The following is a 26,772-nucleotide window of genomic DNA, read 5'->3' as shown; positions in this document are numbered from 1 at the left end:
AATTTGACTTCAACATAATGAAGGTACAGCCTTCTATTAACGGTTCAGGCTGGTGATGGTATATAGACATGGGGGATATTTTTTGGTTCCTTTAGTACCGACTGAACATTGTTTAAAAATGTACCTGAGTATGGTTGCTGACCACGGACACCCTTTATGCCCACAGTGCCCCATATTATCATGCTGGCTCCTTCCAGCATGAACGGAGATCTCAAACTGGCTTCTTGGATATGACAATGAGTTCATAGTCCTTGCATGGCCTCCAGTCACCAGATCTCAATAGATGGGCACCATCGGGATGTGGTGGGACGGGTGTGTCACATCATAGGTGCGAAATCTGCAGCAACTGTGTGACGCTATCGTGTCAACATTGACCAAAATCTCTAAAGAATGTTCCAGCACTGTGTTGAACCTGCCATGAAGAATGAAGGCTAGAAAGAGTCCAGCCAATCACTGACGAGGTGTAAAAAGAAGAACAGTACTAAAAAGGAACAAGCGGAAAGACTGACGTCGTGGGTGTTTTTAACGGTTATATTTTATATGCTATTATTTATAAACATTGGTTTTCATTAATGTTAACTTGCGTATTTATAGAGACACGTTATATTTTTGAAGCACACTTTTTTTAATTGAAAGTAAACTTCACTATTTATTTTAGTACATAAACCGTCTTCTTTATTCATAGTTAGAGTGCAGAGCTGCCTCCATATCCAGCTGCATTTCTCCATCTGTGACACCAAGAATACTAAAAACTTGTCTGTAAAATATTTTTTCTTTACAAATAATTTGCTTTTTATAACAAAAGTCATTCACTCCTTTTCTTTTTTGCAGTTGCACTTGTGCAGGTTAAAGTCTTAGTCACACAGGACGACCGTGTTTCTGTGGCCTTTGTATGCAGTTGTCTCGATGCATGCTCAATCATCCAGGTAAGTAAATCCCAAAAGGTTGATCCTGTTCATCTGGATGTCCAGATGAACAGGATCAACCTTTTGGCCTTTGTATGCAGTTGTGCAGAAATAAACTACCAAACAAAACACAAATATAAATATAGATGTTTTTTAAGAACGTGAAATAACTGGGAAGGTTTTGTTGTGATTAAACAAAAACTTTTTTTGAAACGAAAACAATTTTATTGTAAAACAGTCATGTGATGCTTGGTGAGGCTACAGTCTCTTCCACTTGCTTCTAGACCAAAACACCAATGTATTTAAGAAGGGGAGGCTACATAACTAAATAACTAACCATAGCTAGCTAGCTAACCATACCTGTTCCCCTCTGCTGGGCAACGTCTGACACTTGATCATCTCTTTGTACCGAATGCTCAGCTTCTCCTGCTGCTGTGTGCGTCTCTGAACCAAGACAGGAGAAGCAAGGATGACTGTGACTCTGCTTCTAATTCCATCTCTCTTGGACACAAACAAACACGCACGCACAAGAAACCGTGCAGCTATCTGACTGGAAAGTTAAACAGTCAAACAGTTTTGCACACAAGCTACTGTGTTAGTTTCTCCAAATCTCACACAACAGATCTCAAGTCTGCCCACTACAAAGTGGGCTCAGGGTCAGACAGCTCAACACAAAGTGGCTTTCCCCACTATGAAACACCACGGGGATATATGGTTAGTCTAGCTGTTAGTCTCTACAGGGCTAATGTTTACCTTTCTCCATGCTGGGACAGGTGCCAGACGCACTGGCTCTTTCACAGGGGGTGGGGAAGGGGGCAAAAGACGGTCCAGATTGGGCAGCGAGTCCCCCTTTGTAGTCAGTTAAAGATGAGTGACAGCGAGCATGGCCAATTAAAGGGCCAGAATAACCATGCAAGGCATCGTGAAATGGTCCATAATGAGGGTGGAAACCAAGGAGAGAGCAACAGAAAGAAGGAAGTGAATCATGTATGAGTGGAGACGCAGCAGTAGGAAAATATGTCTTCAGAAAAGATAAGGAAATGACAAGACAGCATAAGTGCATCATGTGGGGTGAACTCTATATTTATAGAGACAATGCACAGTAAATGTCATGCAGAATGTAAATAAAAGAACGTTTTTAACCTAAAAAAAAAAAAAAGCATCACTCTTATAAGACTTTTAGGACCTTATCTGCAATCTTCATAGATTTCAGCGGCACACAAACCAGAAGAAGTTTTCCCAAAACAATTACAAAACGTCTCTCTTCTCTCCGCCAGCACTATTGTCTACTGTTTCAAAAGCTCACTTCTCCCTCCCACTGCTCTGTTGGTCATCAGTGGCAAGAAATCCAGACCACTGCGAACCAGTTCACCCAAGCCCTCCGAGCCCAGTCAGCACTGTGAGTCCACCCACATGTCCCAGGAACAATACAGAGCCTGACCAACATAAGCATGCGGGGCTCATTAAAACAGTGACCTACAGGTCATGACATGAAGCATGATATTCACATGTTCATCACAATGCTGATTTAAGAAAACAAACACAGTCAGTGTGCAAATATAACCGCAGCTCCTAGAACATCCAGTAGGCCTCTGCATCTTTTCCCTGTGGCTTCATCCTGATTTCCACCAGCTGTAAAACCACAAAATGAGACGACCAGTTTCTTCCATACCTGTCGTTTGAGTCCTGTAGGCTGAGTGGGAGCATTCTCCTCAAACTTAGCAAGCAGCTGGGTGGCCATGACCTTCACTTTGTTGTTGTTCCCCACAGCAGCAGAATCCATTTTTCTCTCCGACAGGATCGCAGGAACAGATGGCCTGTCGTCACGATTGGTCCTCGATACCTCGTCCTGTGAGAAAGTAGTCGGGGGAGAAAAAACACAACAAAACAGCTAAACTTTTTTGGCAATCACTGCCAGTCTAGTGGGATTAATTAGTTGGTTCTGGTTGGCTAGACTGCTCAAGCACTAATCACAAGATCAACATCTGAGACGCTCTGCTGTCAGAAATACTCACATCTTCAGACTGGCTGGTTTTCCTTCTCTTCCCGTCTAAATCCTTCTCTTTTTTGTCCTGTTGAAGAAAAGTCATGTGCTATTTTCCCCCTCAGCAAAAAAAAAAGTTAAATAAATAAATGATGAAATGCTGATTTTGTTGCTTTAGGAAGAAGTGAGATATACTGGCATGTTTCAGACACTGACCTTGGGGTTTCGTTTTCTGGAGATTGCTATGCTCTGACCCAGCTTGCTAAGGAAAGATATGGGAGACTTTGTGCTCGATATCAACGCAGCCTTCTCTTCTGGACTCAGATTTTGGTTATCTGAACAGATATCCGTGAAATAAGAACATTAACAGAAAATAGCAATTTAAAGTTCTTTCAAGATTATACTTTTTTTTGAGTAAATGACCCTTCTGATCAGAGATCGTCACGATGTCTCTCAAAAGAAAATTACAGAATAAAAACTCCCACTGTAGCACCATCTCTCACCTCCAGGTGGCACTGTGTCCTTAAACATCTCATAGAACTGACTGAGGTACATGACCATAGAGAGTTTGTCTGGCTCCACCACAGAGGACATCTCCTTGCCCGTCATGCATGGTGAGATGCCAAATTCCCTTTCTGCCACGTCAAAAGCTAACTGGTTGTTCTTCTCCTGGTCTCGTTCATCCAGGGAATCAAAGTCACTGAGAACAGAGAAGAGAGACCACAGACAGTGAGAGGCAAGTAGTGATGCCAAGCATCTCAAATGCAAACTAAGGGAATGGGGCTGATAGGTGCTTGAACTACAAACGTATATTACATATCAAAAATATAAGAACTTGATCCTTGTGGTCATATAAATTACACTTGAAAAGGTCCAATTAAACCACGACTAGCGTGTGCTCTTAGAGTTTCATTCATTCAAAAAAAAAAAAAAAAGATATTGCAATAATTTATTTTTTAAACCCAAAAACAGGTCACATTTTCGCTGTTCTAAATCAACTGTTGAGTAAAAGTATCTGGTTTTAATGCCACTAAACTGTCCGTTGTTTTCTTGAGCTAGCTGAAAACTGTTAGTGGCAAACAACAATGCAAGAACAGTAAGAGTAAACCAAATCAAAACAATAAGGCTGTGGGCTGTAAAACAAAAATCAATGAGCTTCGCAACATTCGTAAATTGTTCACAGACTTTATAGCAGCTTTAAGAAAAAATGAAATAAAAACTAATAAAAAAATAAAAATGCTGAATGCAGATCTGCTAATACACACACACGAATAAAAGAATCTATCATTCTGGGGAAAAACATCTGATGCTCGGTAAAATAGTGGAGGTCTTTTATTTCCGTCTTCCTAAAGAGGATAAAAAGCTGACCTAAGTGTAAGATCAACAGGAGAAATCTTTACTAGAAAATGGGAAAAACTGACTGCTTTTTATCAGAGAAGTGAGGATGCTGAGGTGCAGGACTTAACCTTATGCACAATCTAGATTGATAACACGTTTAAGTAGAGTTGTATGGACTGATGTGCCCCCAGTGTGCATGTTTGTTTGGTTTAAGAGTATAAATCTATCAAGTATCCCACAGTTAGTGATGAATCAGCAACATTTAAGAGAAAAACTGTCCCGCAGCTTTAGTTGTACTGGAAATAAACCACAAACACTAATGATGAAGCACTCGTGTAAAGCAGGTGGACAGTATTACCGTAAATGTCCTCATTACCGCAGCTGAAGATACCATTAACATGGCACATCAATACATCTCAGCTGCAAACAGCATCCATTTAAATGCATTACAACATCACAACAAGCGCTGAGTGGGACCTCCATTATTTATCTTAACCATCATTTACACAAACACACATGACGGCAGTTTTCCAAAGGTTCCTTCACTCATCCTTCTGGCTCATCAGTAGCAGCAAAGAACAACTGCTACCCTACTTTGTAAAGGTCGGGCAGGAGAAACGCTCTAATAGCTTATAATGTTAATTGCCGTGTAGTCTCCAGAGGATAGCAAACCACATTAGGCATTGTGGATGGAGATTGCGTTATTTATATTGTATGCGAGGGTGAGCAGAGCGTTCATGTATGCTTGTGTGTGGGAGAAGAGAGGGGGAAATGAGGACATCTCAGCCCTAGGAGACCCATGGGGGTATTTTAACTGGTGGCTGTCACCTCATTTACAATGATATACAAGGTCCCAACCAGGCAGTAAACATCATTTGCAACCAGCAAACACATAAACACGGCAGACCAGTCATTCTGAAACGAAGCAGTTTCAGTCCTTTCTTTTAAACCACAATGGGATATACTTGGCAAGGTTTGTACAAGTTCACAAACTGGGGGAGGAAAACAAACAAAAAACCTTTCCATCTATGAAATGTCAATCTCCGCGTTCTAGATGCATTTTCTTTAGATACTCACATAAGATCAGGCCTGTATCTGTGAATTAGGGCACAAAGGGCCAGGCCGCTCTTCCAAGACATGGTGAGGTCTGTCACATTAACATTCCTGTAGCCCTCTGTTTGCCTCTGGCACCAGTTGAGCAGCTTACTGGACCGAGCTATGGATTCTGATGTATGGGAAAGAAGACAAAATTAAATGCTTGGTGTGAAATCTGCAGGTGGAACAGCATCTGAAGTAAGCAGGGAAGGAAACACAAACTGTTTCTGGGCAGCGTTACATGTCTCTTGCTGAGCAATCTCATAGCCTTGGGTCAGGCAAGGCTGAGCAGCAATGGGGCCCCATCATTCATGCTAGAATCAGTGTTTAAATAAGCCCATGGAGAAATATTACAAACCATGAAATGTAAAGATTTTACTGATGTAAGAAGCAAAGGATGCAAATGGGAGGTTAGGAAAGGATGCAGAACTCACATGAAAACTTTAAACAGCTACAAGAGGCTTTAAATGCTCGATATAGCCATGGAGCTTGAGTGAGTGGATCAATAACCGAGTTAGTATACGCAAAGGAAATATCATGGAGTCTCTCCAAAAGGTTTCATCACTCCAGTATCCACGCCATTCATAAATATACAGAAAGACTCATCAAATTTGTTAAAACTTTTAAAGGTCCCTGAAAAGCAACGCCATGCATTCGGGCTTTGTGTTACCTTGCAACTGCTTGTCAAGCAGGCAGTTGTCTAGAGTGAAAATAGTTCAGTATTACATTTCAGCAACAGTGACGGCAGCAACTCCTACACTGATTAACCAGCCTATGCCATATCATCTACAAGCAGAAAAGACACAAACCATTCCTGGCCAACTTGGGGGTTGATGAGTTGATCACGTTCTCGATTTCGATGCGAACTTCCCTGCACTCCCCCGTGTCAAACAGGTGCCGCACCTGCAACGTCAAGATGATCATTTCTCGCATGAAAAAGCGTATTTGCATAATAGCATCAAACACAACCTGGTTTAAGCTAATAATGAAATCTTAAAAAGAGGCACTGTGGCTTGTTAGTGCTCATACTCACTTGGCTAGGTTTGAGGAAGTTGAGGCTAATGTTGGGGTAACGAGTCGTAGGATCCACACTGTACTGACTGAAGTTCTTACTGACATTTTCTGGTGTGGTCTGAGGCAGAAGGCGGTATATGCTCTCCCTAAAAAACAAAAGCATCCCCATTGGGCGACCTTAACTGAGTGAAATGTAACAAAAAAGCAGCAGTGTAATATGATAATGCAGTAGCAAATCGCGATCACATTGCTCTCAGCGTCACAACAGAACATTACGGGCACATTCCAGTCAGTCCTTACTACAAACTCTTATCCTATTAGTACTAACAGAGGTGGGACTGATGCTTGAAATCTCACATTTCCTAGTAAAGCACTTTGAGATAAAAGGGTGTCCCTGAAGAGAAAGCACATCGAAGAGTGTGGCTGCAGATATGTATGAGCACAAGAACAGAACAGGTCTTGGCGTGCATGCATTAATGTTTCCACGCTCTCACCTCTCAGCCAGCACCTCAAGAGGGGTTTTTCCTTGGGCCCAGCTCTTCACCATCCAGCCCGAGTCCATGGCTGCCAGGAAACCTCGGGCTATGCCAGTCCCCATGGGCCAGAAGGGCTGGAGACAAAGTAAGCACATTCAATACCCAAATATGGTCAAATATGCAAACTATAATAAATATCAGAGATAGAAACGAGCTTTAAATCAACACCTTAATCTTAAGAATTTTAAAACAGTCTCTTGAAAATCTTTAAAGGGGACAAATGCTTTTGATATGTTGCATTACTGCTTATATGAAGTGTGTCCAAAGTTTCAAACAATGAGATCAGCACAATCCGAGTAAGGAAAACGCTCAGATTCAGACAGTACAAAGCTTCGTTTCCAAACAATTATTTCTACTCTTGTGCTTTCCTAAGCAGATTTCTTTATGTCGTAGCCACAATGATGATTGAGTTTCACTGAAATGATCATGTGGCTTCTGCAAACATACCCTGGTACTTTTACCAGGGTATGTTTGCAGAAGCCACATGAGGGGCAGCCAATCGGAACAAAATACACTTTGGGAGTTTTTTTTCAGAGAAGGAAAAACTAAAACAACTACAGACTTACATGAAGGGCCAGTACGACATTTTTACACAGTCAATTTTTCAGTTATTCTAGTGAAGTCCCAACGCAAGAAAAGGAAGAGTCGATCACAAGTCATCGTCATTCCTCTCACCTCTAACAGGCTGTCGCCAACAAGCGCCACTAGCAGCTTGTGCCCATTGCGTTGGCGCACCATGGCGGCATTTTCTGAAGCATACATGCAGGTGAAGTCAAACATTGCTACATCAGGCTGGCCGTAATGGTTGATGGCAAAGTCCAGTGTGGGCAGCTGGTGGTTGGTTGAAAAATCTGCAGCTTCACGTGCATAAGACAGCAAGGCAGCCTGGTCTACGTTGGCTCTGGAGAGCAAAAGCTCGGTGTCTGCATAGTCCTGCAGGAGAAGCAGGTGAGATAAGAAGCGGCCTTAACATGAAAAATTCATAAGAAATAAATAAAAGGAAACGATTTCCCCAATTGTAAGTTAAGATTTAAGATTTTTGAGCTTTAAGAGCTTCATATGCCCGGCCATCTGCTGCAACCCAACCAGTCACAGCAGATGGCCCCGCCCCTCCCTGAGCCTGGTTCTGCCGGAGGTTTCTTCCTGTTAAAAGGGAGTTTTTCCTTCCCACTGTCGCCAACGTCCTTGCTCATAGGGGGTCATATGATTGTTGGGTTTTTCTCTGTATGTATTATAGTAGGGTCTAAGATTGAATTGAATATGATACAATATGAATTATACAACCCCTTTACCACATAGAGCCCAGAGGATTTGCACTGGTATGAAGTCTCTCTAACATGTAGCATCAAATCACTGCACGCTTTGATAGTGACATGTTTTCACAGAGGGCGGTAAGAGATACATTTCTTCCATCTTCAAGCTCTCTGGTCTTCCAGTGGTGGTGCGTGACGGGAAGGGTGGGGCAGTGGAAGATATTAACAGGGGCTGTTTTCTGATTTGTAGTTCTGCCATGAGCTGTGCTGACTAGCCTCTGTCTTCCTCTATCTTTTCAAAATTAAAAAATAAAAATGGCTACACTGAGCTGTTTAATTGCTATAAAAGGAGCTCATCATACTGCACTGTAGTCGTGCTTACATAATCCAAATGCACTCTGTCTTTGGACCTCAGTGTATGCCCAAACGTCATTAACTCCCCATAAAAACAAAGAGCTGCACATCCATGCACAAATCAAAAACAACAACAGCTAAAAAGATCTCTGCTTAAAACTTAATGCAGACATTTATGCATCTATATCCTTTATTAATATCACTACACAAAGACAGACATGCCAAAAGGTCTTTCCGGTTTCCTGTGCAAAGTGGCCATGGAAAGGAAACTCCCGTATTTAGCGAGGACACAAATAAGTAGCAAGTGCTTAAGTTGGCAGTTTGCTCCAGAATACCATTGGCTTGATTAGACCATTAGGGAAAAAACTGGAGGAATTTACAGAGAGAATAAAAGACTGAAAAACAATGAAAGAGTGTGAAGAAAAAAAGGCAGAAAAGAGAGAGAAGGACTAATTTTGTTGGTTTGAACAAGCATACAGAGACGAGCAAGCGCTGTAGGCTTTAATCACTCACATGTAGAATGACTCCTTTCTCCAGCAGGCTCTGTTTTTTGGCAGTCATCACAAAGTAATGCGTGTCATCCTTGTAATAGACGATATTTTCCAGGTCAATGCCTAAAATGACCAACAGAAAGATGTAGTGTTACATAACAAACACAATCATTTTCCTTTTTAACAGAGCTGACAATCCTGACGTCATTTGAGCACAAGAGCAGCAATTATGCCTTTCAAAGCACATAACCAGAGCCTCGGGGACATTGTCATGTCAGCGGCAAACTGTGGCCGGCTTGGCGTCAAACCTAAGTATTTTAATTGAGTGCGCTGACCAATTTTTAACTATGATCAGAGCACAGATTATTTGTCCAATTACTTTTATTTTTGGCATCAACTGCTTCCTTTTGCTTCTCCAGATCTTGCAGTTACCAGTAACAACAACAACAACAACAACAACAAAAGCACATGTTTTATGTTTTATGTAGTACCCGAAATTCTTAAACTGCATCATACAGTGGGGCAAAAAAGTATTTAGTCAGCCACCGATTGTGCAAGTTCCCCCACCTAAAATGATGACAGAGGTCAGTAATTTGCACCAGAGGTACACTTCAACTGTGAGAGACAGAATGTGAAAAAAAAAATCCATGAATCCACATGGTAGGATTTGTAAAGAATTTATTCGTAAATCAGGGTGGAAAATAAGTATTTGGTCAATAACAAAAATACAACTCAATACTTTGTAACATAACCTTTGTTGGCAATAACAGAGGTCAAACGTTTACTATAGGTCTTTACCAGGTTTGCACACACAGTAGCTGGTATTTTGGCCCATTCCTCCATGCAGATCTTCTCGAGAGCAGTGATGTTTTGGGGCTGTCGCCGAGCAACACGGACTTTCAACTCCCGCCACAGATTTTCTATGGGGTTGAGGTCTGGAGACTGGCTAGGCCACTCCAGGACTTTCAAATGCTTCTTACGGAGCCACTCCTTTGTTGCCCGGGCGGTGTGTTTTGGATCATTGTCATGTCTGAAGACCCAGCCTCATTTCATCTTCAAAGTTCTCACTGATGGAAGGAGGTTTTGGCTCAAAATCTCACGATACATGGCCCCATTCATTCTGTCCTTAACACGGATCAGTCGTCCTGTCCCCTTGGCAGAAAAACAGCCCCATAGCATGATGTTTCCACCCCCATGCTTCACAGTAGGTATGGTGTTCTTGGGATGCAACTCAGTATTCTTCTTCCTCCAAACACGACGAGTTGAGTTTATACCAAAAAGTTCTACTTTGGTTTCATCTGACCACATGACATTCTCCCAATCCTCTGCTGTATCATCCATGTGCTCTCTGGCAAACTTCAGACGGGCCTGGACATGCACTGGCTTCAGCAGCGAACACGTCTGGCACTGCGGGATTTGATTCCCTGCCGTTGTAGTGTGTTACTGATGGTGACCTTTGTTACTTTGGTCCCAGCTCTCTGCAGGTCATTCACCAGGTCCCCCCGTGTGGTTCTGGGATCTTTGCTCACCGTTCTCATGATCATTTTGACCCCACGGGATGAGATCTTGCGTGGAGCCCAGATCGAGGGAGATTATCAGTGGTCTTGTATGTCTTCCATTTTCTGATGATTGCTCCCACAGTTGATTTTTTCACACCAAGCTGCTTGCCTATTGTAGATTCACTCTTCCCAGTCTGGTGCAGGTCTACAATACTTTTCCTGCTGTCCTTCGAAAGCTCTTTGGTCTTGGCCATGGCGGAGTTTGGAGTCTGACTGTTTGAGGCTGTGGACAGGTGTCTTTTATACAGATGATGAGTTCAAACAGGTGCCATTCATACAGGTAACGAGTGGGGGACAGAAAAGCTTCTTACAGAAGACGTTACAGGTCTGTGAGAGCCAGAGATTTTCCTTGTTTGAGGTGACCAAATACTTATTTTCCACCCTAATTTACGAATAAATTCTTTACAAATCCTACCATGTGAATTCATGGATTTTTTTTTCACATTCTGTCTCTCACAGTTGAAGTGTACCTCTGGTGCAAATTACTGACCTCTGTCATCATTTTAAGTGGGGGAACTTGCACAATCGGTGGCTGACTAAATACTTTTTTGCCCCACTGTAACTGTTACACAGACAAAAAGTAATGGAGGAGAATGGAGCCATGACAGACCGGTTGCTTCTCTGAGGTCTTGAAAGAACTTCTGATTGAAGATGAAGGCCACGCCGCTGATCTCTTCAACTTTTGCCTCTGCCGTTGTGTTCCTGTTAATGAAGTTAGCAGTGATGGCGATGGCGAGCTTTCCCCGGAACTCCTTGCGCCGAAACCCTACAGAAAAGCACGGATGATTGAGGAAGGCCTCAAGGTTAGAAACCAGTAACTGTTCACTCCGTTAGTGAAGTAAAAGAACATAAATTAGAAATGTTAAAAATCACGCTACTTTTAAGCGCATACAATACATAGAATATCTAGAAGCATCTACAATTTCATGACATCGTCTGTCCTGCAGACCGCCTTCTCCAAAACAGTCGAATTAGAGGAGAAACACTCCTGTGCAAAGCTCCACTGAGGTCTCCATGTGTGCGTCCCAACACTCATAGGAAACAGACCTAGTTCAACAGTTCCTATTAACTGTGCTTGGAGAGCAAATACTGTCTGAAGTTGAACGCAGAAGCTAAGATGTACACAAATGCTCATTCGGCCGTGAGGAGCAGAGCGAGGTCAGGTACCCAACCACAGCTGCACACGAAGTGAGATCATAATCATTCTAACTGGCCTCCAACTCGACAAACAGTGCCGCTTCATTTAGTCAAATGCATTACTGATGCATTATTCCCAGTCTGCGCATGCAAACTCGCCTGGTAACGTGTTTCTCCTTCCATCTGCTCCAATGATGACATCAAACTCCAGCTCGCTGACGGGGTGTGTCCTAGGGTGGATCTCAGCTCTCCAGCCAATTCCTAAGAAAACACAGAATGTGTAATCGGACAGAAATGCATTAACAGAGTCGACACTCATAGGCTCTGACAGATAGTTTCATGCACTTTTGGACACATTTGGCAGCTGCTCCATTTACTAACTTTCACTTTCCTGATCTTCAGGAGGCTCAATAAGGCTTTTAAACTCTACGTTCACGTGGATCTCGATGCCCAGCAGGAGTGCCATTTTGAGAAGCATGAGCTGAAGCTGCCGAATACCTAGAACACACACAGAGAAAGAATATGTAAAATAACTTTGATATATTTTGTATTAGTACCAGTAGAAGAGCTCAAGAGAATCATGTCTACTCACTGATATGATCGATAGCACCAGCACAGAACTTCCCATAGAACTTTTTGGCCCCGAGACCCCTGAGATCCTGGATGGTGAAGGGCCAGAGGTGCAGCACATTGTTTCTAGAAAAGGCATCTCTCTTCTCCAGAATCACAACTTTGGCCCCCAGGAAAGCGAGCTCGATGGCTGTACGCAAGCCACATGGCCCCGCACCAATGATCAGACACTAAACAGAAAATGACACAGAAGTTTCAGACAGGTTTTAAGGAAGCAAGTCGAATCTATTCTTAACTTGCTTTCTTGCTCGACTCATAATCCACCTATTCAAGCTTCAGTGTGTAAAACCCCACACTAGCATCTAACACTCAACTTAATAAAACGGTCTAGCCTATAGCTGTTTAATAGGCTTTACCATTATAAGATACATCTATCTTCTACTATAATTATGAGCAACTCCCTAACTACAAAGCCCAAAGTGAAGACATCTTCAGCCTAGTGGAAGAAAAATAAAGATATCAACATACTGAGGATCATATTGTTCAGTCTGTTAGATGTGAATGGGAACAGGAGCCCAAGCTAACCACAAAATCCAGCTTTAAAACAAAACAACAACAACAACAACGATTTTCAAATTATGCTGCCTTACCTTTGTGTTGGCACAGGCACGGCCCTTCTTGTACTCCTTGTGGCTGGCCCTCTTGTCTAGCTTGGCCCAGAGGGCCTTGGCCTTCCAGTAGTTGAGTTTGGACTTGAGTTTGTGATAGAAGATCCTGTGATCACTGGGCTTTACTTCCAGGTGGTCACATAGCTCCTGGAAGGCCTTGAGAATGCCCTTACATGTGGTCGCCTGGACAAAGTTGTCAAACAGGACATGGGACTGATTCACCCCATCTCCTCCAGCCGCACCGGCACCTCCATCTCCCATGGTCCAGACTAACTCCCGGGCTGTGAGGTCCCCTCACCCCCAGAAAGGGGCTTCTGGGTCCAGCCTCAGCTCTGGAAAAACCCTCTCTCTGCTAGAGAGCTTTAACTCCCAGCCTCAGGAATCTTCATTCTGTAAAAGAGAAAGAGCGACAAATTAAAAAGTATTAAAATAAATAAATAAAAAAAAACATACATATTGTTACAAATGTAACAAAACTGGAAAAGAAAACATGAAAGATTATAGTTTTCTCACATGTGTGAAATGGAGAATTTTACAATGATGATTTGTTGTACAATATTTTACATCAAACACTTAATGTCAGGCCTCCAAAGCACTACATTCACAAATCCTACAGATGTGAATCTGCGATGAACAATTTCTGATCTGGCACAGTAAAAACAAACAACATTAATTAAAAACCACATCAGTTTATGTCATTCATGACCTGCAACTTCTTGAGTGTCACGTATGTCAATTCATCAAATGCCTCCATCCTGACCATTGTTTTAGAAGGAATATCTGATACGTACATAAGTTAAGATTTTGGAGACCCAGGAGAGTAGCTCAAGTTAACATATTCATTATTTTATGTTAAGTTTCTAAAGTGTTTGGATGTCTCATCTAACAGCAGAGGAAGCTGTGGAAACAATTTTGGAGGGAGGAGACTGATATTTTATTTTATGCATACCGTCCATCTAATATTCTTTAAAAACAGTCCAAATCAGGCAAAAAACATTCCCATGATATTCCTCAGGTATAACACCAGGTACAAAATACAAAATTACCTTTTTTAAACTTTCTTAAGTTTCTGTGATCATTTTCTCAACAACAAGTATTTTCATCTGCCTTTTTGACCAAAGACGACACATTCATCCCATTTTTTATTTTTTTTTAAATTTTGCACAAATCTTCCACCTGGAATTTTATTTTGATGAATTTGATGACCGAATGCTTCTTAACAATCTATTTAACAACACAACTATATTTTATATATGACGACTTCTGGCTACTGTCATTCCTCTGCAGCATCATGACCTTAAACAACCCTTTGTATTTCTAAGCATGGAGCTGGACACAGGAAAGGTACCGACACAAAGCCAGACAGGAAACACACAGGGAGAAAGTGTATAGATGCGTCCTCGTGGCACAGACTCACTTCCAGACACAGGAAATGGTGGGTTCACTGCTAAATACACTGTGAAATAACACAACAACCCTTCTCAGTCAAGAAAATCATCTAGCTCTAATAAGGGTCTCTGAATAGCTACATGGATATACTGTGCACAGCTTTATTAAGCTATTTTTAACCGTTTTAACCTCCAGGGGTTAGAGATCATTCATGTTCACTGATGTCTGTAGCTTTGCTGTGATGAATGGGGAAGGCCCCGTCCATAACAAAGTGGATTTGGCAGTAACGTCTTCATCAGCTCTGACCAACATGGCTGAAAGTATACAAGGTAGATTAGAAGGATGGAAGACTATTATAAAAAGCTCAAATAAAAAAAATCAAGCACATTGACTTAAAAACCACCACACAGTTGATTCGGTTTGTTGGTGGTTCATTTGTTTTTAACCAAGCAGAAGCAGTGTTTTGCATTTGCTCCGAGCAGCGATGCAGAAACTTTTCTTGCCTCTTTAAAGTGAAAATAAGAAAGATTGAAGCGAATAATTACACTTCTGACGTGCTAGGAATAACTCTTGCTTACTTTCTTACAATGAGGACAGCTGACAGGACATAACATCTCATGTTTATAAGGTACATAAGCTCCAGGCAGGCTGTATGCTAAAGAAAGCATAAAGAATGGATGCGAGGGTGAACAAACTGGTGTGGCTGTGTGCACTCGGAACATAATCTGGCCAACAGCTGCTCTGGTGGTTCTTGCACTGCAACATTGTTTAGGCTGGAATACCTTTCAAAGTAATTATTCTGAGGTTAAACTCTGCTGTTTTGAGGATATTACTAACTTACTTACAAAAATATTATTTACAACGACCCGTTTAGATTTAAAAGCTCGAGCTTTGTTCGCCACTGTCCAGGATGCTGAGCTAGTTCGTGGAAACCAATGTAGCCCCAGTCCCAGTGGCAACACGTGATGAAAGGAAGGCAGGTACAGAGGTCAGCTGGCCTCCTTTTCACACACTGCCAACTCCTCACTGCAGTGAAAACAGCAGGCCTTAGTTTTGGCTCTGCCTCAGTCAGTCAGGAACACGACTATAAGGGAGCAGTGCTGACGCAAACAGAAAGAGCCCTTCACCAGAACAGCCAGCCACACCATTTCTTCTTTGCCTTAACTTGTAGTGTACTTTATTCAAAACACACACACACGCATCAAAGTGTAAAGGTTTGTGGTTGGAAATGTGCGCACATCTGTGCTCAGTCAGTCCCCAGAGCATACATTTAGTAACAAGAATGAAAATACTGGCACACATTAGTTCCTCTGTATGGAAGTAAAAACTCAAATATAAGATTTCATTGTTGAATCAAATCACACAGACTTATTGATATTGCCCTGATATATTGTTATTGGCAAATATGCATTTTTTCTGTTTTATTTTTTGTTCATAAAACATTTGGCATAATTTAGAAATTGCGTAATTATATGGTAAGCACAGTAAGTAGCTAAATACTACTGTAGAGTTAAAGAGGCACAAAAAATACAAGAAAACAACAAAAGGAGCACAAATATGCAGCAGACACTTTTCTACATCTTTAACACTTTTTTGGTATAATGTGACAGACGTCCTCTCCACAGCAGCAGCTAAGTCGGACACCAGTGGTCTACTATACCAACTGTTCTGCGTATTTTTGACAGTGCCTCGCTACGTCAGTACACAGTTACATTTAGATATGAGCTTGGACTTTACCATCTCACTTCCATGTTGTACCCTTCAGACATACCATACAAAAATTCTGTTGATCAGGAGCAGTTAAAATAAAGCTGCCTAAAAATTAGGGTGAAGGGAGCTAAAACAAATCTTTTCCCCTTTCAACATAACTCAACATACTGTTTACATATAGAAGATTAGGTGATATATCAATACTGGATTTTTTGGCTTCCTAAGAAGAATCTAGTACCCATCCAGAATCAGCCGGGTTGTAGTACTAAGCCCAAATATCAGGGGTAAACATTAATTATTAAGCCAAATTAGCTGCATTCAGAGCCTGACTATTGAGGAAGTTGTGAGAATGTTTAAGATCGGTACTCTATCAGGAGACCGCTGATTGTATCAGCAAATTAATCAGATCAGTAAAACAAAAACTCTGAACGCTGTGTCCTAAATTCTTGACCAGTCTTTTCTTTTGCTGTCAAACAATGACGGAGGAAACAAGACGTAGCGAGCAAAGAACAAAAGCAGTAGAAGAAATGAGCTGAGATTAAACTTTTTGAAATTATACTTCCAAAAAAGATGATCTTGGAAGGATGATGATGATAAACTGTATGGAGACACACAAATATGTGCATATTGTGTTGCTGTGTGTGCGCGCGTGTGTGTGTGTCTAAAACAGCACAGCTCAAACAGACATTCCTGTGACATGCTATACCATGACCCTGCTTAATGACAACAAAGCTGACCTATAGTTTGAATAACAGTACCCTCCTACAGAGAGAGCCATGTGCACACTCCACAGCAGCACTGTGTGTTTCCCAGTGGTCAGGAAGAAACCACACAGATGGGATGTATGGGATACAGTAATTAAGAAAAGTAAGGATATGGAATGGGCCTCATTTTATGCTTTTCCAAACTAAATATTTGAAGTGTGCAGCAAAAATAAAGGAAACTCATGAAATATGAGCTCTTTCTGCAATTATCCTGACATCTGGATGAGCTGCAGGATTTCACACGTTCACAGAATTCCCACAAGACTGACACACATGCAGCCCTGGCTGCATTACATCATCCACTAATCTAAAAATAGACACAGAGATTAGGCCAGTAGTCCTGTTTGTGGATGTTTGACAGCATGATTTCTTTATAAACACTGTCACTATAATGGCTCCAAAAACAAACAAACATTTCAAACCATCATTTTTCTTTGTTTTGGTTCATTTTGCTCTTCCTTTGGTTTCACTGTAGAAACAATCTGGGATTTTTCTGTTTCTTGTTTCATTTACATTCCACAGACTTGGAAAACCACAGACTTAAGAGCTTGATCCTTGATTATTTCCTTTATGAATATGTGCGAACAGATTACTAAGGAGAATCAGATGAGCTATGGCTGTTTGCTAAATGCAAACACAGTCAGGCGAATGAACCCAGAGGTTTTGAGGCAGAATTTCTTACCAGTTATACCAGCATAAAATAACTGGGAAGACTGGAATAAGACCAACTTTACCAGTTCTAGAAAGTGTAATAAGAGCTGGATTTTACTGATTTATGCCTTTGCTCATTTCATCCAGTTTGCCTTGGGACGCATTCCATTTTAGCTTTGTTCTTGAAAGTTAATGATTACCTTAACATCCCACGACAGTTCTTGAAAATAGCTAGACCATAATAATAATAATAATAATAATAATAATACTAATTAGTAGAGCAGGGCGATATGGCCAAAAATATTTATCACGATATATATTTGAAAATTTGCGATAACGATATAACCGACGATATAATTGATGCGAGACAAAATACAACTCCACAACATTACTAGCGCAAAAAGACAACCTTCCATTTATTTTCACTTAAACAAGAAGCTGGTTTTTATGTACATTAAAGCTTTATAAAAATATAACAGTGCAAATGCAAATTCCTTGCTGAAAGTTTAACCAAAAGGCATTTCCAGTAGAAATGGGCTGACATATCCTGAGCATAACCATGTATAATATCCACTGAAGTTAAAAAGAGGTGCTTTGCAACATTAAACTGCAGTGTGCAGTACGCATTTTTCGGACCATAAGGTGCACGGGATTATAAGGCACATTAAGCGAAACAAAGCAGTCAGATAAATCAAACTTTATTAAACTCATTCTTCTTGCTTCCTCCACTTCTGTACCATTGATTCATTAATGTTGAATTCTCTGGCAGCTGCTCTATTCCCATGTTGTTGCAGTATATTAATGACTAACCTCGTATTGTGGATGGATTATCTCAGTTGTTCTCCTGACTGAAGTTTGGTCCGTTTACAGCATCCTGCCATGCGATTGCATTTGTCTCTAACCATGAAGAACCTTAACGTTAACTTTTATAAGTGGAAAAGTGTTAGTGTTCGTCCTCCAGCTTCACTGTTTATGTTATGCTAACATAGCTGTGTCGCTAGCGATCACGTAGCACATCATTATATACCAGCTAGCCCAACTTCAGTAACCCTACAAACGTCGCTGCTGTTTAGTTTCCTGTCTTCATTTATGTTGGAAGTGATAGCAGAGCTGTACGTTTGATTTTTTTCAGAAATCTCTCAGTCAGAACATGCAATATCATGCTTAGGTAACTAGCGAAACTAGCGAGCTAACTTCCGCTAGCTTCCTGCTAACTTCTAACTCCGTTAAATGTAATAACTTTAGTTTTCATGGATGCCTGGAAGTTAAACTTTATAGTTACACCTGGTAAAGCAGCAATGCTGATCGTTTTATTAAAGATGAAAGAATTTAGACAGTTTTTAACTCTAAGTGATGCTGCAGTGTTGTTTGACCTGAAGTATACGGGGTTTAGGACCCAGATTACTCCCAGATTTAAGAGCATCTTAGTCCGACAAATACGACAATAACAACGGCCGCTTGCATGTTCTGCAAAAAAATGTGCTTTGTTGTGTATCTGACGGACAAACACCAAACCAGTTCCACATCACGGAAGTTGCACCATTTTTACAAACCAATTCTGGTTCATCTGTTTCACTCAACAATCGGCCATGTGCGTATGAAAACAAAGGCACTGCGCATGCGCGTTTTACTCCCATTCTATCGCGATATTTCATTTTCCTATCGTTGCCTAACATTATACCGGTATTACCGTGAACGGTATAATATGGCCCAGCCCTACTAATTAGTCTGCAAGGCAACAACAGGTGTGGTCTGTTCACGGGCTGCCTGCGACTTGTAAATAGATCACACTGACGACAAAAGTGGAACGATTAACTCCGACGTCTACATCACTTGTTGGTCATTGTGTGCACGGTACCAAAACTGGAGACAAGAAAATAGTCACAGCCATCTGCATGAAACACAAAGGTGTGAACAATCCTTCCAAAAGAATCCTGTTTCCAAACTGACCCTAAAAGTGAATACGTTCTACGTTTTTACCCCTAGTGATAAATTTCATCCACATCCATCCATTACTTTCCAGTAATCCTGCCAGCGATCGGCCAATGCAGCAGAAATATAACAAAACAATTACAGCTGAAGTTAAGAGAGGCTGTAGTTAGAATAATGTAAACATGACATAAGACTGATACGAGGGTTGCAACGATAAAAATAGCTGTTTGTTTCTATGAGTAAGCAGGCAGATATGTGGGTAACCAGTGCTGACACTGGTCCTGAGATAACTCCCTGCCAGGTCTAAGCACAAGGGACTAACAATTTTCCTGGAAGAAATCCCAACAGTATGATGCCTACAACTACAGTTTCCTTATCAAAGTCATCTATGAACAGCTGTGTATGACAATAAAAGGACTTTCAAGATGCTTTCTTGTAGTAGATTTCTTGTTTTCATATGTAACACAGACTGAATGTTTGGCGGGAATGCTTATCATCAGTGCTTGCAAATCCAAATTTCCTAGTTTTGGCCATGTGGCTGTCACCAACACAGAGGCATAGGGAAATGGGAATTTGGACCTTAACCTAAACTCCATACGGCGGTATGAAAAAACATCATGAGAGATGTTAGAAAAAGGAATGTAAATATACCAATGTACAGAACATGTTTGTCTAAAACTAGCTTAAACAGAATTACCTGAGATGACAGTAATAATGACCCATCACTCCACACACTGTGACTCCATATTGAGAGGATAATGCACAAATTTAAGTCAGAGTGTATTAATGGCTGTGTTACTCACTTCTGATATTAGTTATTGAGCAGACATGCTCATTGTGAGTCTATGCAAACTACTTTACTCAGTTAAAGGTTGTAGTCATGCACAGGTGCATCCAGCAGGAATTAGGAGAGTTGTGTCTGTTCACATAGCGAACAAAGACTCAGACCACACAGAGAACACAAATAGTTATTGGATCAAATTCAAATTGTCTCTGGCCGAAGTCGTCTCCAAACCGTTTGGCTTTTCGATCACATCCCTAACCCTCTGAAACTGAAGCCGAGCAGTTCGTTTGAGCTGATGCAGACGCTGCCGATTTCGTTTCACGAGCACTGCTAACAACAAACAATTCATTATCCGAGCATCAAACAGCACAAAAGATGGATGTAGCCACCGTAATGTCACTTGTCGGTTGGTGAAGTCCCATTTCGAAGATTTGATATGAGCGTTTTCACTACTGCCATCACGGCATTTTGAAAGCAGATGTGACGAGTGAGGGGCTCGGCTTGTTAGCCACTGAGTTCATCCTGGATCATCATCCTTTCAGACATTTAGAAGGGCCCAAATTTACAGAATGAACTTAATGTTTTATATTATGACCTAGGACTGCTCGATTATGGCAAAAATGGTAATCACGATTATTTTCACTGAAATTGAGATCTCGATTATTTGACGATATTTATTTAACCCTTTAAGACCTACCATAGAACCAAGTCCACCAGAGCTTATATTATTTTTTTACATGTTGTAGTGCCATTTGTGGGAGCATTTCAAGTTGCTATACATCAATACAACTGTTATAGCCCATATTTTAATAATATGTATGCATTAAGTCCATAGTAACTACATTAATTGCAAAAAAGTGCAATAAGCTACAAAAAAATTGAAAATCGTTTTTTTTTTTTTTTAACATACATTTCTACTTGGAGAAATTTAAGAGGTTTGTCCCTCAAAACTTTAAATACAAAAAAGTTGCAAAAAATAGTTTACAACAACAGGAAATTTATTTTGAGTGTCTTCATAGTTTTATTTTGGAGATACAGCAATTTTTATATACTGCAGGAAAAACAAAAAAAAACAATCCTATGATGCAAATTTGCAAAGAAAACAGCATGTGCATCAAAATAAACTATTTCCAGCTGTGCAATTCGAGTTCTAAGCATCCCAGAAACTATTCAGAATAGTCAAACATGACTTATAAAAACACCAGTATAGGCTTTTAAGGCCTACAAGTAAAAAACTACATTTTCCGCGAATATGGCGTCACTTCTGGTTTTGGACGAACAGCTGATCGGCTCGGCAAAGCGTGTTTCTGGAATATTATGTTTTTGTTCCTGCAAGCGCTTTTTATGCAATTTTTTGCAAAGCTTTATGTGGAAGGAAACCGTGACTGAGGACAAGCTGATGGCATAAGATGTAAGTTTCATATGCAAAAAAAAATTATTGCGCTAGCTTACATGGTTCAGGTTCTACAGGGATTTAAAAATAGTTACACAAAACGGAGCGTGCTGCTCTGACCGGCTTTAAAGGGTTAACAATAACAATGTATTGAATAATGACTTTAAAAAATAATATAAAATAGCGTGCAAATACTGATAACAGTGCAAATGTTTGCAATATAAGAAATAAATGAAAAATGTAAACATCTAAGTTTAGTGAACTATGCAGTGTTGCTCTGTGGTGCAGCTACTACACCATAGCAAAGTTTACACACTGTGTCTACTTGATCCACGTCTGACTCCGCGAACCCACAATGTTTCCACACCACTGAAGTTTTTTTTTTTTTTACCTCTCTTTTCAACCAACGACAGTCACTCTCCTCTCCAAATAACTTCTGCTTAGCTTTCCGAGCTTCCCTTGGGTCCTCTTAATTGTTGTGACACGTGTTCGAAATGCAGAGAGGAGCGCTCGATTTGCTACACGGAGCAGCGCGAGAGTAAAGCTTGAGGGAGGTGCTAATAATCGGCTCAGTCATTTTTAATGATCGTGGAAAGCCCAGATCGTAATCGTGATTAAAATTCGATTAATTGAGCAGCCCTATTATGACCTCAAATTATGTTTTCCCAGTATACAAACCCTTAGGTTTTTTTTGTATCTGATGCCCTCATCTAATTTCCATTAACGTCAACAAGAGAAGCTCCAACTTCCTCCAACAAGCTGTGTAGTTTGCAGTATCGCTTACTAAGACTGAATAAATGACTATCCAGCTATTTGTTTATTGCTTATGTATTCAGTTGTGAATTTTTTAAAATATATTACATCTCAGCTTAGTTTCATCACAAGATATTACTGTTTGTTTGTTTCACTGTTGGACAGCAAACAGTCCTGGAGGCACACTTCTATCTGTACTGTCACAGCCAGATATCTGCAGCACCACGATGGAGTTCTTGGACTTTGTGAGAGAACAAATAAAAAGAAAAAAAAGAAAAAGAAATATTTTGTTGCTTCTCTCTGGGCAATTCTTTCAGTTGCAAACATTGCAGAAATAACATCAAAGACATGATTTTAAATTATTTTCATCGTGATTTTGTCAAATAAAATCTGACTCCACACATGTCGTCAGTAAAAACTTTAAATAAATAAATAAATAAATAAATACATCTTGAGAGTCAGACTCATGGATGAAGAGGGAGAGCTTGATCGAGCGCAGGAGGCAAGTATCTATGGGGAAAGGTGGAGACTAATGTCTATATTCATAGATCCGTGAACGCTAAATGAGGCAAAGGGATAGAATTGCAGCTACGGCATTTTATATCATGAAGAAAACATTTTCAAAACCTTAGAAATGCCCCTTTTTATTGGCTTCATTTACACCCAATTACTTTAAAACTCAAATAGAATAGCTAAGAAGCCACATCCAGCTCCACTTGATGTACTTGTAGAATTTAATCTGAGAGAATAAAGTGGTTCCTGGAAACAAGTACTCCAGGATTTATACTGGTCCCAGTCTGCTCAGTTGTGCTGCCAAGACAATCCTCAATTATGCCCAAATCCGGTTTTAAATGAATCTGAGCCTCATTGCGTTTCAGAATCTGTTGGACTATATCCAACCCTTTCCAACCATGAAAAGAAATCTTAAATAGCATGTTTTAAAAAGCACAATATAAAGAAATTTACCCCAGAATAGCTGACATGACTCAGGGGAGCAGTTTCCGATGACAATGGGTCTTTTGTACAACCTACATATTAGTAATTGCCTCAAGGGAGTCTGGGCACAGGCTCAGCCTGCTCTTGCTTGCTTATGGGTGTCAAACATGGTCAATTAGAGTGTCCTGGCAGCTCCGGCCAAAGCTGTTTGATTTAGGAATCCTCTCAAATTCAAGCTGAAATGCCACTTCCCCAACTTATGTGCTGTTCATAACAAGTCTTGACTAGTGTAGAATAGTATTTATGCTATGCAAACATAGATACAATGAACCATGGACGGTAGAAAAATGCAAAACCATTACTCAGCAAAGCTTTTACTGCATCAGCGTTATCAATAGCACTACTCATAAAAATCTGCATGGGTTTTCACATTTGGTTATCTGTATACATTTTACATCTGAGCACATACTGAAATAAAAGCACATATCAGGTTACTTGTATACTCCAAACCCTTCTTAACAGCAGACTAAGAAATGTAGTCTGAGGCAGACGCTGGTCTCCGTGTATTATGGTCGGAGTCGGGATATGCAGACGGCCAACAGGACTTCAGTTTAAACGTCCACTGATCATCCAACATCCAACATCAGAGTTTTCTGATGTCAAAGCGAACATCTCACTGCATGTCCAGGAAGAACGATGGACAGAAGAAAAAACAGCTCGGCTGTCATGTGAAAACAAACCTTAGAGGTCGTATGATTTGGTTCCACACTGAATGCACACAGGCTAACCCAAACTGGGTTTTTGATTCTTGCCATAGGAAAACTAAACTATAACTCTGTTCCCAATCTTCTTACCTCTTAAACCACATTAATTACACCTCAAACATGAAGAATGCCACAGCCAATGTAAAAAACAGGGTGAAATAAGGAAACACAGAACGAGAAACTAACTGATATTCCCGGCACTGATAATTAGGGCTGTGCGATCTGACCCAAATCTCATATCCCGATATAAGACATCTATCACCCCGATAACGATATAAATCACAAAAATGTAACATTTTCTGTAAATTCTGTGAATCTCGGGCAGAAGTGTTTCCAGCTGGGCGTCGTGTAGCTGGAGTCGAGTGTTTTAGCCGATGCATGAAACGATACATTTTTTAAACATAAGTTGTAACGGCCGCTGTTTTCTTTGTGAGTATTTATTACACGGCGTGCTGCGGGGAAAAGCCTGTTCTAACGTTTGAGTCTAAGGTTTATTTTTTAGCACCGGACGGCTCTTTTTTACTTCTCATCCGTAAATCCTCTGTATACTATTTTACGTGATTCAGTTTATTTTGAAAAGTCTCAACAGGATCTTGAGCTTTATTGTGAAAGGTTTATGTGGAAAATAAACAAGCAGACACACGATGGTTTTACTGTCATTGTTGCTAACGACAACGCTTAAAAACAGGCGCTTGTCCGTCCGTAGTGTGGTTATATTAAATATAAGAGAAAGAGAAAACTTTAAGAAATTAATACAGCCACTACAGTGACCATCAAAACCATGAAAAAATATTACCGTAAACAGTTTATTTTGCGACACCACGAAACAAACGATAGCGTAAAATGAAACGATAGATGTTTTTACATCGTCATCCGATATATATCGTTATATCGAACAGCCCTACTGATAATGTTATTTACCTGTGTGATTATGATACAAGAAATAGCTGCTATAATAAAAGAGATCCGTCCTCTGGCATGCGGTTCTGATATTATGATAGTACAACATTCAATACTCAGCAATGGAAGAACTAGGAGATACTGTTTCCAGCAGGCAGGCACCAGTGCCGCGTTTCAATATTTTATTTTGTTTTGGGTTTTTTTGATGACAAACATCATCTAAAAAGAGCAAAGTACATTGATTGGAACGTGCAACAGTGAACTACAACCAGCACAGCCCATAATCCCATCACATCCATGTTTGCTTTCTCTAATCTCTGCACGTGGGCGCAGCTGTGAGTAGTTCAGATGGTAAACAAATTGCAGGACTCTGTCGAGTCGATATAAGGGAAGCAGAATCTCTGACTAGCTAAACCTACAGTTGCCGAAATCTTTCATTTGGGTCGGTCATCCTCAACGTGTTAGTATCGCTGCGTGCAGTGTGGCAGCAACAGGGAGCATCAAAAACCAGGTATTAAGACCTATCTTTAGCAGAATGAGGTTTACCCAGTAAACAGCCTGTCTTTCACACAGTCGATAACTAATTATCCCATTTGCCCTCTTAGGTTACTGTATAACTCACTGCATAACTAAGCAATGATTTATAAAGGATATTTCTGTTAACCAATAAAATGAGTCACACGCGTCACTTTAGCTGTGATCAGGATAAAAGCACCAGAAGAATATTTTCTAATTGGAGAAAACAAACTGTACATATGCCTCAAAATAGTCCAAATTAAACACATGGCCATCAGAAATATCAGATGGTGCATTACTGTTTGATCATGAGCAGATGTGTTGGAAATGTTACAACTACCAAGAAGCAATAAATAGGTAAAAGTAGAGTTATGCAGTGTGCGAGCTGTGCTTTCATCCTCTTTTCAGACCAGTACATGTATTTTTTTGCTGTTTTACACAGTGTGCAGACAGTTGAATCAGAACATGCAAGGTTGGCTTTCTTCCCAGCCTCGCAATGCGAGTTGAGCAGCAGACCAGAGGAAATCCAACCTTCCAGAGTGTACTGAAGAGCTGCTGCAGTAGGAAGGTAACCGAACACCCACGCAGCACCACGAGGCATGATTGCTTTATAGAAGCAAGCATGAAAACAGATTCCTTCCAAATTACACTTTAATCCCTGTCACCTACTACAAGGTGGTAGGAAAATCATGCTTAGCAGGTGCAGCACAGATTGCATTTAGACACTAGATGAAAACTGAGGAATTCACTGCTTCACTGTAAATCATATTTGAAATGATCAAATGAACACAAAGCAGTGGAGGGATGTGGACGAACTGGAAAAGAAACTGAGTCACAATTCATTCCAAAGTAAAAGGAGACAAAGGGGATTCACAAGTCTTGTGTAGTTTAGTGAAGCCGATCAAAGTGTTGGTGTTAAGGTTAGCTGATCAAACGTCTTCACAGCTCCAGCCGAACCCTAAACCTCGAGACAAGAGTTCACGTCCACATTTTAAACAGCCGTCAAGTCCTGTTCTATACTCCTGATCCCAGGTCTGTTTAACATCTTGTGTAACCGCCAAGTGGATATTAGAGGACTGATCTGTGAACACATGATGGAATAAAACACAGATCTGAGCAGAGAGCACAGATGATAGCAAATTAGGAGCCCTAACGAGGTAAAGCAATCATTATTACAGTTCAAAAGGGTAACAAGCTGATGTTATCGCTATCATTCTACACGCCTACTCTAAAGTTGAAGTCTGGTTTGTCATCCCTCACGTGACACCACACATGGCAGCAAGTGTGTGACATCATGTGAAATAAACACCGGATTGAGACGTTGTTTCAATCATCAAAGGAGCAACAAGAGAAAACCTGATTCAACTATATTGGCA

General features: G+C 40.7%; 1 protein-coding gene across 6 annotated transcripts in view; it reads right to left on the bottom strand.

Annotated features, from left to right (window-relative positions):
* Window positions 1–26,772, bottom strand: part of mical3a (microtubule associated monooxygenase, calponin and LIM domain containing 3a) — a 79,470-nt gene that overhangs the window by 32,327 nt on the left and 20,371 nt on the right. For 5 of the 6 annotated variants that reach the window (XM_082542560.1, XM_082542555.1, XM_082542556.1 and 2 more), the window contains exons 3-19: window positions 12,887–13,294; window positions 12,259–12,466; window positions 12,048–12,164; window positions 11,826–11,927; window positions 11,140–11,295; window positions 8,993–9,093; window positions 7,548–7,805; window positions 6,831–6,946; window positions 6,356–6,482; window positions 6,132–6,225; window positions 5,305–5,452; window positions 3,393–3,589; window positions 3,106–3,224; window positions 2,921–2,977; window positions 2,578–2,754; window positions 1,659–1,754; window positions 1,266–1,349 (exon numbers count right to left, since the gene is read on the bottom strand). In XM_082542560.1, the coding sequence (XP_082398686.1) occupies window positions 1,266–1,349; window positions 1,659–1,754; window positions 2,578–2,754; window positions 2,921–2,977; window positions 3,106–3,224; window positions 3,393–3,589; window positions 5,305–5,452; window positions 6,132–6,225; window positions 6,356–6,482; window positions 6,831–6,946; window positions 7,548–7,805; window positions 8,993–9,093; window positions 11,140–11,295; window positions 11,826–11,927; window positions 12,048–12,164; window positions 12,259–12,466; window positions 12,887–13,165 (2,436 nt within the window). In that variant the 5' untranslated portion in view covers window positions 13,166–13,294. The remainder of the gene's footprint in view (window positions 1–1,265; window positions 1,350–1,658; window positions 1,755–2,577; window positions 2,755–2,920; window positions 2,978–3,105; window positions 3,225–3,392; window positions 3,590–5,304; window positions 5,453–6,131; window positions 6,226–6,355; window positions 6,483–6,830; window positions 6,947–7,547; window positions 7,806–8,992; window positions 9,094–11,139; window positions 11,296–11,825; window positions 11,928–12,047; window positions 12,165–12,258; window positions 12,467–12,886; window positions 13,295–26,772) is intronic. The other variant, XM_082542559.1, reaches the window with a different exon arrangement.

This window comes from Aulonocara stuartgranti (assembly GCF_965226115.1).
Source record: "Aulonocara stuartgranti genome assembly, chromosome: 7".
Classification (NCBI taxonomy): Eukaryota; Metazoa; Chordata; class Actinopteri; order Cichliformes; family Cichlidae; genus Aulonocara; species Aulonocara stuartgranti.
This window is presented reverse-complemented; position numbering and strand designations above follow the sequence as displayed.